General features: G+C 56.8%; 1 protein-coding gene across 2 annotated transcripts in view; it reads left to right on the forward strand.

The window, feature by feature from the left end:
• BAIAP2L2 (BAR/IMD domain containing adaptor protein 2 like 2) overlaps positions 1–10,139 on the forward strand; it is a 15,076-nt gene extending 4,937 nt beyond the window's left edge. For both annotated transcript variants that reach the window (XM_075500840.1, XM_075500830.1), the window contains exons 5-15: positions 999–1,060; positions 1,651–1,722; positions 2,349–2,465; positions 2,872–3,018; positions 3,496–3,648; positions 3,923–4,061; positions 4,855–5,080; positions 6,023–6,094; positions 6,436–6,616; positions 8,461–8,501; positions 9,324–10,139. In XM_075500840.1, coding sequence (XP_075356955.1) covers positions 999–1,060; positions 1,651–1,722; positions 2,349–2,465; positions 2,872–3,018; positions 3,496–3,648; positions 3,923–4,061; positions 4,855–5,080; positions 6,023–6,094; positions 6,436–6,616; positions 8,461–8,501; positions 9,324–9,399 — 1,286 coding nt within the window. In that variant the 3' untranslated portion in view covers positions 9,400–10,139. The remainder of the gene's footprint in view (positions 1–998; positions 1,061–1,650; positions 1,723–2,348; positions 2,466–2,871; positions 3,019–3,495; positions 3,649–3,922; positions 4,062–4,854; positions 5,081–6,022; positions 6,095–6,435; positions 6,617–8,460; positions 8,502–9,323) is intronic.
• Positions 10,140–14,632: the final 4,493 nt, after the last annotated feature.

Raw genomic sequence — 14,632 nt, forward strand, 5'->3', positions numbered from 1 at the left:
CTCCTCTAAATGGTGTCTCACAGCACCAGGCCCTGTCCAGGCAGTAAGAGTAAAATATATTGTGTATCCTTGAATATCCCCCAAGGCCCCAGCACTCTCCCCTGTCTCTCTCTGAGATCAATGACTGAGCCCAGCTCCTGGGATGGACCTCCAGCGATGGACCTCTCATGGAAACCAGTCCTTGCTGAGGCATCCTGCCCTGAGAGCTGACGTTTTCATCTTGGAGGAACCATTTTGCTCCTCCTTGCAGGTGTGAGGGAAAAGCCGGAGAGCATGGACTGACAATAGCTGATGGGCTGTTGTCATCCTGAGCCTGCAGCCAGCTGAAATGGCAGCTCGGAGCTGAGGGGCTTACATTACAATAATTCTGCAGCCTAACAACAGCTGCTGAAAATACATTTAGGGAACTGCTCTGATACTTAACATTTTAGTAAAAAACTTCCAGCAATGTCCCTTCTGCAGACTCCTACCACCATCTGCACCACACAGCTCACTCTTCTGCTCCCTGTCATCAGTCTCTTCCCTTCACGGTTTCATAATGCCAACACCAGTGAAGCAGGACCGCACACAGCATCAGCAGTGGGTGCTGTAGCTACTCTCCTGTAGGACAGCCAGAACTGTGCACCATAGCTGGGGTGCCACTGGGAGTGGAAATGGGGCTCGTAGGGGCTGTGGCAGAGCGGAAACCCAGCACCCAGAGCCCATGGCAGAGCTGAGGCTGCCTGCCGGCACCACGGGCTGTAGCAGAGCCCTGGTCTTGGCAGGTTCATGGGCTGGAGCAACCCCACACTGGCAGTGCTTGGGGAGTGGTGGTGGAGCTGTGGGGAAGAAGGCTACCAGCCTCTCTCAGGGTGCAGAGAGCAGTGCGTTGCGATATCTGTTGGACTTTCACACCCATATATCATCACCCTGAGTCGCACGCTACTGGTCTGCCCCCTTGGGCGCACAAGGAAGTGGCTGCAGGATTTTTCCACCCTCTCCTGTCTCTTTCCCTGAAGGTGAAATTCTGATGCAGATGTCCAACACGCAGAGACTCCTGAGCTCTGATTTGGAAGTCGTGGTGAGTGGTTTTCCCAGGGGCTGGTGCAGGTGGGGAAAAAAGGGACTTCCTTAACTACAGCATGCCGGCATTTGCCCGATTTGCCCCATCTCCCGCCCTCTGACATGCCTGTTGGCAGGTGTCTGCCTCCCTGCTGTCCCTGCTGCGTGTGACAGGCGTGTTACAGAGCTGGCATGCCCAGAGCCTGCCTCTTGTTCAATGTTTCGTGCCATTAGTGGACTGTCACCACCTCTCCGCAAGCGCGGTGGCAGGTGCATGGTAGACTGAGCAATGCCCGGCTCTGAGGATGTGGTGAGGCCGTCCTCTCTTTCCCTGGGTGGCAGTGGTGGGACAGGAGTGGAGGGGATGCTAACTCTTCCAGACACTGCTGTTTGTGCCCGTGCCGAAGCTCAGGGGTTAACAGTTGGATGAGTGCTGAGTGCTGACCCCCAGGCCGTAGGGCTGCTCCATGGTAGCCCTAATGTGCCCCTTTCTGGCTTCTGTATGGGGTCTAGGTGGCAAAGGAGTCGCTAGCTCTGTGGGTTTTGCAAGCTGCCCCTTCACCCCATACGGTGAAGGGATGAGGGTCATGGCTCCTCCGCCTCTTCCAGGCTCAGACCTTCCACGTGGACCTGCTGCAGCACATGGAGAAGAACACCAAAATGGATGTGCAGTTCATCAGTGTGAGTGATGAACTCCCTTCTCCTCCTCAACCCTCCTTGTTTCCCTCTCCCCTCTACCCAAGGGCTTTCGCTTGAGCACTTGAGGTGTTTCCTTGACTTTCCTCAGCAGGAGTTAGGGGGCCTTATCTTATTGTCTCATCGTGGACCAAGCCCCCCCCCTAGTTTGGCTGATGATGGAGGGCTAAAGAGGGCAGGCAACTGTTCTCCTTTGTGCAGTGGGACTTGCCGAATGCTTCACCAGGGCTGAGAGACTTGGCATCCCAAAAGCAGAGTTCCCAGCTTCCCTGACCCACAGCCGTTGCATGGGTGTGAGTCCTGTGCCATTGTGGCCCAGCTGGCCATGCCGGTGGGTAGTGTCATAGAGGGAGACAGAGGCCTGGGTGCTTGCACCCAGTGCTGGGGGAGCTGGGTGCCAGTTTTTGCTCCTGAGATCCTGAGGCTCATTAGCACTCTGGGGCCCTTCAAAATGAAGAGAAAGGTAGAGAAAGACTTTTTATAAGAGGCCCAGGTGAAGCCTGATTTCAGGGGGACTTGGATGCTCAACCACCCATCAGGGCAGGACCCCTGCTGCATCACAGTGCGGCTGGGTCTCCGGTTCCCCACCCAGCCTGGTTTCTCCCTGGCAGGAAAGCCAGAAGCAGTATGAGCTGGAGTACCAGCGCAGAGCCACCAACCTGGATAAGCGCATGGCAGAGCTGTGGAGAATGGAGAGGGCTCGTGATAAAAATGTCCGGGAGATGAAGGTGAGCAGCGATTGGAGGAAGGGGAGTTGGAGAAAGAACTGGATGATTTATCTGGAGCCAGGACTGATTTCTGAGCAACTTTGTCCTTCCTTAAAAGCCAGGGGGTTGTCCCCAGCGTTCAAAAGGCAGCAGGCTTATCTGGAAAGGTGGAAACTCCTTTTCTACAGGGTGCTGTTGACCTGTGGTGCTCACTCCTGCCAAGCCCTTGCTTCATTTAGCAAGCCTCAGTGAGCAAGGAGTTGGTCCCTGGCACTCTGCTCTAGCTCCTCTGTGCTGCTCCAGCACTGCGAGTGCACTGGGAAGCTGGTAGACATGATGACCCGTTCCACCCCTTCCCCTGCCGTGTGTGAGCCTACTCGGCTGGATTTATGCTGATCCCTTCCTCCTCCTTTCCTCTGTGGCTCAGGAGAATGTGATGCGACTGCGCTCGGAGATGCAGGCGTTTGTCTCTGAGAGCCAGAGGGAGGCTGAGCTGGAGGAGAAACGCCGCTACCGCTTCCTGGCTGAGAAGCACCAGATGCTCTACAACACTCTCCTCCAGTTTTACAGCAGGGTATGGCCCTGGTGTGCTGGGGAGAGGAGCTGGGGGAGCAGGCAGCATGGCTCGAGGCGGGGCATGCAGGCAGGAGGGAGCCAGGGCTGAGCTGCCCCTTGGGTGAAGGCAACATCTGTGCATGGACTGGGCAGGAAACTCTATTTCATTTCTTGCTGTGGGGTCCAGGCTGACTGTACTAGGCTGGGAGAGCATGGCTGGGGGTGAGGATGGTGCTGACATGAGGTTAGTTGGGTGTGTGAGCGATGGGAGAGGGAAGGGCGATGCAGGTGTTTATGGCAGGGTCATTGGGACCACGGGGTCTCTGCTGGAGGGTGCCATCCTAAAAATTCACTCCTGCGGGGCCCTGTTTAGCCATTCCCACAAACGTAATTATGGGGGGACCCGGTCCCTAATCTAATGCACGTGGCAGCCCTCAGCTCCCTCTGTAGCTGTTCTGCCCTGTCCATCACCCCCTCTTCTTCTCCCTCTGCCCAGGCCCGGGGCGTGATCCAGACCAAGGCGCCACAGTGGAAGGAGCAGCTGGAGGCCAGCCGCAACCCCTCAAACAGCCACTCGCAGGGGCTTCTCGCAGCCTCCCATGGCCAGGGGTATCCATCGGGCCGGCTCACCCCCACGCACCTCGAGATGGTGAGGAGCCCACAGACAGCCCCTGCCTTGGCAGTGGCGAGGCTGCAGCCGCCCCTTTCAGGCTGCAGGGCAAGGCCAGTCCTTGGTTGACCATGGTCCTTGCTGCCTTGTCCAGCTTCCGTGGCCTTTCCTGGCCAAGATGAAGGGAATCGTGTGTATGGGCTGCAATGGGGGTACGCGCTGGGTTTGGCTTTCTGAGAGGGACTGGGTATCTCTCAGAACATCTCCCACTTGGCGCAGCCCCCCTGGATTCAGGCTGTTTTCCTTCCAACAGCCCCAGAGACCCCTTGGGGACTTTGCTTCTCCCATGACTGGGAGCAGATCCAGCATCTTCTCTCCGGAGCCTCCAGAAATGAGACTGTCTCCTCAGCCAGAGTCCCCCAGGCGGCCGCTGCGGAGGACACCGTCAGCCAGTATGACCCATGTCTGGATGCTGTGGGGAGACACAGCGGCTGGGCCTCTCTGGGAACAGGGTTGGGTTTGGGCAGGGACCACCGCTCTCTCAGACCACCAGTCCTCAGCCACATTCCTGGGCATGGTGAGAGGACAGTGCATGTGGGAGCTGGGGAGGGCAAGGCTGAATGAAGCAGGGGGGTGAGCACAACCTTCAGAGCAGGGTCCATCCAGGACAAGGCCAGGTTTCCTGGCTGGCTGTGTGAGGGGGGAACACACAGGAGTGCAATTTTCAAGGCTCCTTGAACCATGAGGGCTGGTTCTTACTGAAGTTCCCATTTTGGTAATGCACCTTCACTTATGCTACCAGATTAAATATTACCCCGCCCTACAAAACCCAGCCAGTTACCTCATGTCTCACCTGCTTTTCCTTCCTGAAAAATTTCAGCTTAAAGTGTTTTAAAAAAAAAAGGGGGCAAGGGGAGAGGAAAACGACCCAAATTCTTAGTTGCTCTAGCAGGATTAGGAAGAGGGACATCAGCCAGTCATTTAGCAGGCAGTGCCTGTGCCCTAGAGATCTCGCCAAAGAGGACATAGTGCAAAGCAAGTGGTTTCAGCTTGAGTTGATTTTCTCCTGCAAGATGAATGTTTTCCCCTTTCCCATGCTATGCCCTGCTCTCTGCCTGCAGAGAAGAGCCATCTATTCCTCTAGGATAATTACTTGACTGGGGAAGCACTGGTCCCTTCGAGGCAGCGTGGGTCTTGCAGGAGGATTCTGGACTCCAGCCAGACCCCTCCGATGCCTCCCTGCAGGTTTGCTCCCTACCGGCCGTACCTCCCGTTCGGGTTCCTTCGGCGAGGCCAGCAGCGGCAGCGAAGGCAGGAGGAGGAGCGGCACAGCGAGAGTGCAGGCTATCGTGCCACACGTGACGGGCGCCAACCGGACCCTGCTACGGTTTGACCCCGGGGATGTCATCACGGTGCTGATGCCGGACGCGCAGAACGGCTGGCTGTATGGCAAGCTGGAAGGCTCATCCACGTACGTGACTTTGGTGCTGTAAATTGGCCTGGCAGGCTGATGCAGGCTTGTCAGGTCTGTAGCTGGGAGGCTTAAGCCCAAAATTATCTCCCCCCTCCCCTGCAGGCACGGCCTGGGCACTGTGTCTCACCCACCATCTGGGTGGGACATTGCCATGTCCTCAGTCATGGGCTGTGCCTAGCACGGGGGCTCTCCAAGCCGAGGAGATGCAGTGGGGCAGGGTGAGTGTGGATGAGCTGCCTGAGAAAGCTCCAGGGGCTTTGGGTAGAAGAGCCAGGGATGCAGTGACCCCCTCCCGGCTTGCATGACTGAGTGACTCCTGTCATGGGAGCCAGCTCAGGGCCATGAACTGCTGGAGTTACCTGAGAGGCCTGGCGTTTCTCAGCTCACACCACAACTGCCGCCGCACCCTCCAGCACAGCCAGGCCATGGAAACTGCTGCACCCAGCGCTTACTGAATTACTCCCTGTGGTGCTGCCGGCCAACATCTGTGTGCAAAGCCTGCCCTGTTCCACATGGCATCCCTGCACCGTGCTCTGCAGGCAAGCTCACGCTCAGACGTGAGATGAGCAAAAGCAGTGCCTTTCTTTTTGCGGGGTTTCTGGGGTGGAGCTGCTTTGCCCTGAGGAGAAGGGATTTCCACAGCTTCCTTGTGTGCTGGCCTTGGCAACCATGCTCAGTGAGAGCATCTCTTCCTGAATTGCACCAGCGTTGCTCCCGGTAGCAGGCATTTTGCACAGCCTCTGAGATAAGCGAGTCCTGCTCCAAGCTCAAGGACTGTCTGGCAATAACTCCGTGCCCCACATAGGGGTGAAAGATGTGCAGAAACACTGTCACACGTGGTAGCGGTGCGTGGGATGGATATAGATCAGGAGTGCTGGGTGGCTGGATCGCAAGAACCACAAACCATGGACCTCATTCATCTCTGTTCCTGTGCCTTAGATGCGGCTGGTTCCCCGAAGCTTATGTCAAGCCTCTGGAGGATGCGAGGGAGATGGAGGAGCCAGCCACCAGGTAACAGGAGAGCAATTGGCCAGGCAGGAGCTGGAGTGACTCCTGGTAGATCACTAACACCAGTGGGGTACCTGTTTGGGGTGTGCCCCGTGGAGAGCTGCAGTGTTCCCATGCTGGAGCATCTGCTGAGAGCCTCGCTGTGCCCTGAGATCTCACAGGCTTACCCTAGATGGCTCCCCTAACACGTGCAGTATCTCCTCAAAGGTGCTTGTGACTGGGCCAGTCCAAGCCACGTGTATTTTCTCCAGAGACATCCCATAGATACATGCTGTGGCTAGCACCTGTGCTGCTCCCTGTTCCTTGCTCTGCCTCTCACCCCACTGTCTTCTCCTCTTGCTCAGGTCCTTCCCACTGCGAAGCAGTCACAGTATGGATGACATCCTGGACCGTCCCAGCACTCCTTCCTCTAGCAATTACTGGCCTGCCACTGCCCAGCCCAGTTTGCCAAACCCACCTGCCTTCTCGGTGGGTGCCAGCAGTCACCAGAGTGGGGTGGCCACTCCGGTCAGTTCTGGCTCCAAGGTGAGTGCAGGAGGAGTGACTGGGGAGCGTGGAGTGGGTCACGTCTGATTTTCATCCTCCAAGGCACACCTTTTCTGCATTGGCTTGTCAAGAAAGAAAAACACCTTCCAGATGTTGCTGTGTGACCTCCTCCCTTCCTGAGCTAAGGGGTCTTGTTTGCACTGGCCTTTCTCACCCAGTCTGTTTGCATGCCACCATGTCCTGGTGGCCCCTGCCAGTCAGCCTTGTGTGTGCAGATCCTCAGCGCCTGGCTTTGCTCCCCAGGGGATGGCTTTTCTGCCCCTGCCCTCCTCATTTCTCTCTCTTTTTGCTCACCAGGGACCCTTCAGTTCAGTCCTTCTCTCCATGACCTCCCAGCCTGATTTCTGGTGGCTCCAGCGCAGCACTTCTTTCTGCTAATAGTAGGACCATGGAGTGATCAGGCTGGGCTGGGAGTGGGTGACCAGCTAACAGAGATGCCATCCTCCTTCTCCCTTCAGAGAATGGAGAGGAGTTTCGAGGGCTCCTCTTCTAAATACAAGCAAGGATTGGGTTAAAGTCACAGCTGGGGTAGGAGAAAAGCTAGGGGCAAAGGCTGAGGGCACAGCCATTTCGGAGAGCCTTAGAACAAATTGTGTCCAACCCCTGGCTTATGGCTCTACTTATCACTGCTTCCAGCTGTGGGGAATTGACTGGTGAGGACAGTCAAGGTTAAAGCTGAGAACAGTTAAAGCTCAGGAACCTGGGAGAGGGAAGGACAGTGCTGCCTGTGGGGTGTTTACTTGCTCAGTCTCATGGGAGGCTGGGACACCTCATCTCTGGTCGCTGGTTCCAGGCCAGTGTGAAGTTGCAAGCAACCGGATGGCTCAAAGGACTGAAAAATGTAACATTTAATTACTCTTTTTTTCCTTTCCTGTCCCACTCTGTGGTTTCAGGGAGCCTCAGGCTGCACAACACGGAGGGGAACAGGCTCTGCAGCCTATCCCCCTCTCTGGGTCACTGGTTTCCATCCGGTCCCGGGTCGAAGGTGTAGGGGTAGACCTGGGATTGAGCAATGAAGCATGTGGAACATTTAGAGTACCACGGCAGAGAAACTGAGCTTCATTAGAAGTTTGGAAAGACTCAGCCTTGCTCTACACTTCTGCCTAAGACATCCTCCAGTTGAGCCAGCAGCAAATGGGTGCATGTTTGACTTCCCAGCTGGAACACAGATAGCCACACGTGGCTTTCTTGTCTGCCAACAGCTACAGAAACCGGTGTACTTTAGCAGGCCAGTTGTCACCGATCCTTCATTATCTACTGGCCAAGAATAAGGGCCACAGGGCCTAGGTCCATCTTTTTCCATCAGGTTGGTCCACATTTAAGCAGTATGTGGTGTGGTGTAGGGTAGCACTACAGCTCTTGAGTTCCCCGTGGATGCAGGAAGCATGTGAAGGCACTGATGATAAACTCTTTGCCAGGGTGTGTGGGCAATGTGAGGGGGCATCTCTGGCTGTGCTGGCAGGGTGAAATGTAGCTCAGACTGTCACTGTTTGCTGTGCTCGTCAGCCATGACACTTTGGGGATCTTAGGCATCTCCTTTCTTCCCCAAGACAAAGGGAGATGTCCTAGGGGAATAGGGAACCTGTGGTGTTGGGACAACCCCCACCACAGAAATCAGGGTGTTATCTGTAGCGATGAATTTGTAGGATTATGCAAAGTTTAAATGAATAAGGAGTCAGAGCCCTGTTAAGAGGACTTGGGCTCCTAACTCAAGTGTTTTGTGAAGTCTTCCTCCGTGTGTGTGGTGTTTCCTGCCCCACTTTTGTCTCACCATTCCCCTCCCCACCCTGGGTCACTCACTGCTGCCTTTCTTTTCACTGCAGAAATCAGGAGTATTTGACCAGCCCCCTGAACTCTTCCCACGGTGAGTGAGACGTGGAGCTGTGCTCTGGAATCATCAGACAGGGGGGCATTATTACAATACTATTATTATTTAATCTTTTGGATTATCAAATGTGGGAGGAACAGGGAAGTGTCTGGAGGAAAGCAATGCACAACCCACCTTCCAGGACAGGAGGTGGGCCCACAGAGGTGGGCCATTCTGGCTGACTGGGAAGGCTCTCTCCTACCTCTGGTAATACGAGGCAGGACCTGAGCACCCTGAGCAGATGGCCAGACCTGCATGCTCCTTCTAATCCATCCTTGAAGAGCCACAATAGGAGCTTGCAGCCTGAGTGTGGAGCTACATGATTCATGCAGCTCTGCCTGCGTGGAAAGGGCTGAGGCGTAAGGGACGTGGCTTTTAGCTTTGATGAGACAGGTCTGTGGAGATGACACTTGCCATAAATCCCTGCTTTCCTTCCCCCTGCAGCTGGTTGGTGTCTCCATGTTTCTGGCATGGTGCTGTGGCCTCTTTCTGCTCCATGACTCCTTGCTTGGAGGGTCAGGGGCCACAAGTCTAGAGTGCTACCACAAGGGACAGCCTTATGCCAGTGTCCCTTCTTCATCCTATGGAAGAGGGAGGGTGAGAAGCCCTGAGGAGAGCCCAAGGGGAACCACATGGGAACCTGCAGCAGGGTGTGTTAAGGAGGGAGAAAACATACTCAGCAGCCAGCTTTACCACACTCTCCTCCTTGGCATGGAGGTGGCTGTCCGGCAGGACTAAATAGCCTTTGCTTGGTCAGCGGGAACCCCACATGGTCTTTGCAGATTTCCTGATGGTTGCCTGTTTCCTTTCCCCTTCCAGAGGTACTAACCCCTTTGCCACAGTCAAGCTGCGTCCCACGGTCACCAATGACCGCTCGGCACCCATCATCCGATGAAGCGGGGCTGCGGACAGCAGAGAATTTCAGCAGGGAAGGAGGAGGCGGCATACAAGTGACAGGCTGTGACCCCCAGCTAGTGCTGGGCAGCAAGCTAGTGCTACCACTCACGGAGTAACCTCTCTTTTCCCTTCCCTTCCCTCCCGGTCATGGGGACCCATCTTGCCTGGCTGTCTGGCATGCTTTAGCCAGCAGCAGATCCCTGCGGCTCTTTTTGGATTGCTTCCCATCCCCTCTCCCTGTGTGATGTTACTGTACTTGAGTGGGAGAGGTCTGGTGTTACTGGGGCTGGTGGCCTGGGAGAGGGGATGCTGCTGGTCTGGGAGGCGGAGGGATGGATGGGTAAGATCATCTGCAGCATGGGGCAGTGCTGGCAGGACAAGGAAGGCGAAGCTTTGCTAGCCCTGCTGTGGGCAGAGAAGGACACTCGCCGAACAGTCCCTTTGCTACCAGAAGAATGAACGCCAAAGGGAGGAGGCCACAAGAAGGCTTCCAGCAACGTGGTCCGGCTGATGGGGTCTGCAGCGTGCAGCTCTCTGCTCTCAGCCCCTTTGGCAACCGTGTCCATTTGTAGCAGCATCTGCCCCTTCTCAGCCCCGGCGCAGCCCCTTCCCTTCCTGGGCAGCCCTGAGGCAAGGCGAGCGCAGGTGACAGTGCCCAGCGCTGCTGCCCTGCTCCTTCACCTGTTGTCCTGTGGAAAAGATTTGATTTTTTTTTTTTTTAAATAAAATGGAGAATGCTGCTTTTGTAGCTGTCCCAGCAGCCAGGACATCACCTCGGTCAGAGGACACAGGGGGAGGAGGATGTGGGGTCCCCACCAGCACTGGGGCCATGATGGCTGCCTGTGGTCCTGGCATTGAATGCTGGGCAACCAGCTAGGACAACCGCCAGCCCAGGGGGCTAGGGCAGACGTGGAGGGCACCAGAAGGGCTGCACGACCCACTGCCAGCCACCCCCCGGCCCCCCCAGCTGTCCTGCCACTGGAGGGCAGCAAGCCCCCACTTCCCGGCCGCCATGCGCGGGTAGGCCTTGCCCGGGAGGACAAGGCCCGACGGCCATCTTCTTCTCCTCCTCACCCAGGCTGTGAGCCCCAGGGGTGTCCCGGGGCGGCTCAGTGTGGGGGGAAATGTTCCCCCGGGGACCTGCGGGTGCCCCACCAGCCTGGCCCCACCGTCGGGGGCCAAAGGGAGAGGCGGTGAAGGAGGGAGCGCGAGCAATGGCCAGGGCTTTAGCCGATTAGCCTTATTAATAGAAATTAAACCCCGGCTGCGAGCGCTGCAAAGCCCCCGCAGGCCCCCCCGCCCTGCCACCAGAAAGGCACAACAGTGGGGGCTGAGGGGCTTTGGGGGTTTTACAGCCTGGGCCTTTTTCTCCCCCCCTCCCCAAAATCCCACCTAGGGTGAGCCCCGGCCCCCTCCCTGGGAGTAAAACAGGTTCCCCCACGCACGGCCAGAGACCGGCTTGTCCCTGGTGCCCACCAGACACCCTCTTGGGTGGCAGGTTTCGTTTTGGCAGGGGGTGGTTAGTGAGCTGCCAGGGGTGGGCTGGATCCTGCCCTTTGAGCCATGGACAGCAGTGATTCCTCAGCCGGTGAGTGAGCCCTCATTCCATGGGGAATTCCTCAACCGTGCCAGTGCTTCTCCATCCTGGCTGGCAGCTGAGGAAGCGGTGGGGGGCTTCCAAAGCAGCCCCTTCCCCCATTGTGCCCCTCACTGAAGCATGGGCCTGTGCCCTCATCCTCCGCTGCCCCCCTCCCTGGCACCCTCCCTCCTGGCTGGGTCCATCACCAGCACCCCCAACCCTCGCCCCGCTTCCTCCTGCCTCAGCCCCTCCGAATCTGCCCCCCGCCAGCCTGCCCCGCTCTGCTGGGGGAAAGGCGAGGAGCCCCTGGGCAGCGGGATTACCGGGGGATTCGGGCCGCGGCAGGCAGCCACCTCCTCCCCATTGGCTGGAAAAGCCTCTTAAAAGTGGAGAAGTGCTTTCTGCCCGCTCAGCACCCGCCGGTCTCTGCCGACCTGAAACCATAAGCGGCTGCTGACCCACATCCACGCTGGGAGCACCGTGGGGCACTACCTGCACCCACAGGAGGCAAGGGGGTCCCCCGCGCGGGGCGTCCCCCCGGATCAGCCACGGGCGGCTTTGCTGGGCAGCATCGGAGCCAGAGGAAAGCAGGCTGAGAGGGGGATTAGCTCTCTAGTGAGGGCGTAGTTGCCCCGGAGGAAGGAGCGGGGCACAAGAGACCGCTCGACGGGTGCTGGGTTCCTGCAGGCATCGCCCCGTGCCCAGCTGACGGCATGCCCACCATGGAGCAAAGAACCAGTGGGACCATCTAACCGGGCGCCCTCGTCCAGAGCCGGGAAGTGCCAGCCGGAGGGAGAAGGGAGCGCTGCGGACAGGCCCGCTCGGCCCTCGGAGGCTCAGCCGGTGCTCGGGAGGCCGTCGCTTCGTTGTGCAGGTCAGTGGCGCGGAGGGATGCTTGCATCCTGGCACCAGCTGCCGACGGGACAGCTCGTCCCAGGCCTGCACTCGTCTAATTCTCTAATGAATGCTTTCCTAGGGTGTTGTCTGTGGGCTAGGGAGGCTGGTGGCATGAATTGTGGCCCTTGCATTTAATAAACGGACCCCTCCCAGCCCATCTGTACTGTGTGGAGGCAGGAGGAGCCATCCTAGCATTCGTGTGGACCCTCCTGGACGCAGCTTGCCTGGCACAGCAGGGCTTTGCTGGGCATCGTCCAGCACCCACTGCTCTGTGCTCTGTGTGCATCCAGGGACTGGCAGCCATGGCTGAACCTGCTGCGGCCTTCGCCCTCCCAGCCTGGGCTGGCGACTTCTGCGCAAGTCTTCTCCTGGCACCCACCTGCAGCTAGCTCTGCGGCAGTGCCTGCTCTGGCCCACCTGCGTGTGATGCACGGGGAAGGGCAGGTGCCCGTGCTGATGAGCTTTTAGGTGCATGTGAACTGGCCTGTGGTATTTTTACCTGTGAATAAAGCTCCTTATCCGAGAAGAAAATAATAGCAAGCTGTAGAGTGTGCAAAGGCAGGTGCAGGGTACACGGTGTGACCATCGTGTGCAGCCGTGAGCAGAAGACCCAGCGTATGCGCTGTGGTGTTAGGAGCAAGGCAGCTCTGAACTGCCTGAGCTGGGATAGATCTCCAGCAGAGCGATGCTATAGCATATTGGCTTTGGAGGCTTCTCCACAGGTGAGCTCCTCTGGTGCACCTCATCTTTTTCAGCCAACATCTAGCTGCAGGCAGGTAAAAGCCCCTTCACGCCTTGCTGTACAGTTGTGTAGCACTGAGCAAGTGGCTCCTGCAGAGGTACCCATCCAGCTCCAAACTCAAACAGTACTGATGGATATTTGTTTAATGTGCTCTTCAAAATCAGATGCCCTTGACTCATTGACAAGCCACGCTACAGAAATCTCTGCAGAGCATGCCACAGATGGACAAATATTTTCTTGCTAGGAAGCTAGGCGGAAAAAAAAAGATGAATTGCAATGGTTTGATTGATTCATTTGATTTGTGGTGCAGGATGAGATCAAGAAGAGCGAGGCTGGGAGAGGGGCTTGGATAAAAAGGCTCAGGGTCTGTTTGGTGTCAATTGCTCTTATTTGAGGTAGCTATGTGCAGCAGATGGTGCAGTGGTGGAGCACCAGCACTGATCTAGAAATCGTTGCGCTTTTGCAGCAGGTCACCTTTTGTACAGCTGTACCTAGCTTGTCAGTCAGGTGGAGCTGGGAGAGGAGCAGCAGGTGAGTAATGGCAGAAGCTGAGCGAGACTGTTCAGTCTGGCTCTCCTGGTGCCAGTGATCCAGATAACACCAGAAACGGTGTGAGGGGGAAGGTATGGGTGTGTAGGGAGTGTATAATGAATCTTTTCTTCCTTGCAATGATTCTTTGCCTTGAAAATGTCTATAGCACCCTATTCTCAGCTCATGCTTCTGCCCCTTGCCACAGTCCCTGAGACCTGGGGTGGGGGGAGAGACTGGAGTAACCTGCACCGGCCCCTGTGGTTCAGCCCGAGAGTTGTTAGGATATGGCCATCCAGAAGAAGAGCTGCCCAATCCACACTCAGAGCCAGATCCTGCTCCCATTTTTAATGTCTGGTGGGGTCCTGAAAGTTTGGGGGTCTCTGCTGCAGGGGCCCGTGGTGGTGGCAGATGCCTGGGTACTGCCATGAACAAACCCTCAAGTGTTTTCAGCAGCAATGGTTCCCTGGGGAGGGGAAGGAGGGAGACTGCTGCAGGTGGCTGGTGACTCCAATCCCACCCTTCCCTCCACAGGTCAACCTTGGCTCGGGCACCTGACTAAAACCAACAGCCAAGACCATTTTGTGCCTCCTCACGTCGATGCACCATGGGTGCAGGTGCCATGTCCCTTGCAGAGGGGTCCAGAACTGGCCTAGATGTCTTGTCTTGCAAGTCCCTCCTCCAGCATCCCCTAAACTATGGTTTCAGACCCCTCTCAAAGCACTTCCCAGCCCTGTTTCCAGCCTTGGCTCTGCCTGCTGAACCATCTGCAGCCTGAGAAAGACCACTTACTCTCCTTTTCTGCAAGAATCAGGGGTGTCACAGGGTAGGACCACCTCTTGCCAAGCAAGGGCCCTTTACCTGGATTCTGCCCCAGCCTGTGCTATCCGTGCTTTTGCCTAAAGGATTTGCACTTGCTTAACCTGCAGAGCAACAGCAGTGCTATGGGAATCAGGGCAAGTTGTCCCCATTGCTTGGAGGACATGAAGAAGAGGGACTGCCTTGAGAAACGCACCCGGATCCAAAGCTCCCAGGTGCTAGCCCTGTGTGTACCATCCGTAGGAGTGTCCTTGTCCCCTTGGCAGTCTCCCGTCAGCATGTGACTGCTGGCATTTCCCACGACTGCCAGTGGCAAGGGATGGGGACAGTGCCGCCATCTCATAGTCCTTCAGCCAAGGGAGATGGGAGGAGAGAGGACCCACGCTGGGGCTGTACTGCCGTCGGGATGGTGATAGGGCAAACTGGACCTGGCAAAGCCCAGCTCAGGCATGGAGAAAGGCCACCTGCTTTCTAACACCTATCCGATGCTACTTAGGAGCATCTATAATCAAAGGCTAGGGATGTTTTTGCATACAGGTGTGAAAATAAGCCTGGCTGACCAAGAAACTGAGGCCAATGGTGCTGGAAGGGGTATGGCAGAGACCGGGTGCCTAAGGGAGAAATGAGAAAAACATACCCACAGCAGCCAACTGCAGAAAAATTCCT

Source organism: Mycteria americana, chromosome 1 (genome assembly GCF_035582795.1).
Source record: "Mycteria americana isolate JAX WOST 10 ecotype Jacksonville Zoo and Gardens chromosome 1, USCA_MyAme_1.0, whole genome shotgun sequence".
NCBI classification, from domain to species: domain Eukaryota; kingdom Metazoa; phylum Chordata; class Aves; order Ciconiiformes; family Ciconiidae; genus Mycteria; species Mycteria americana.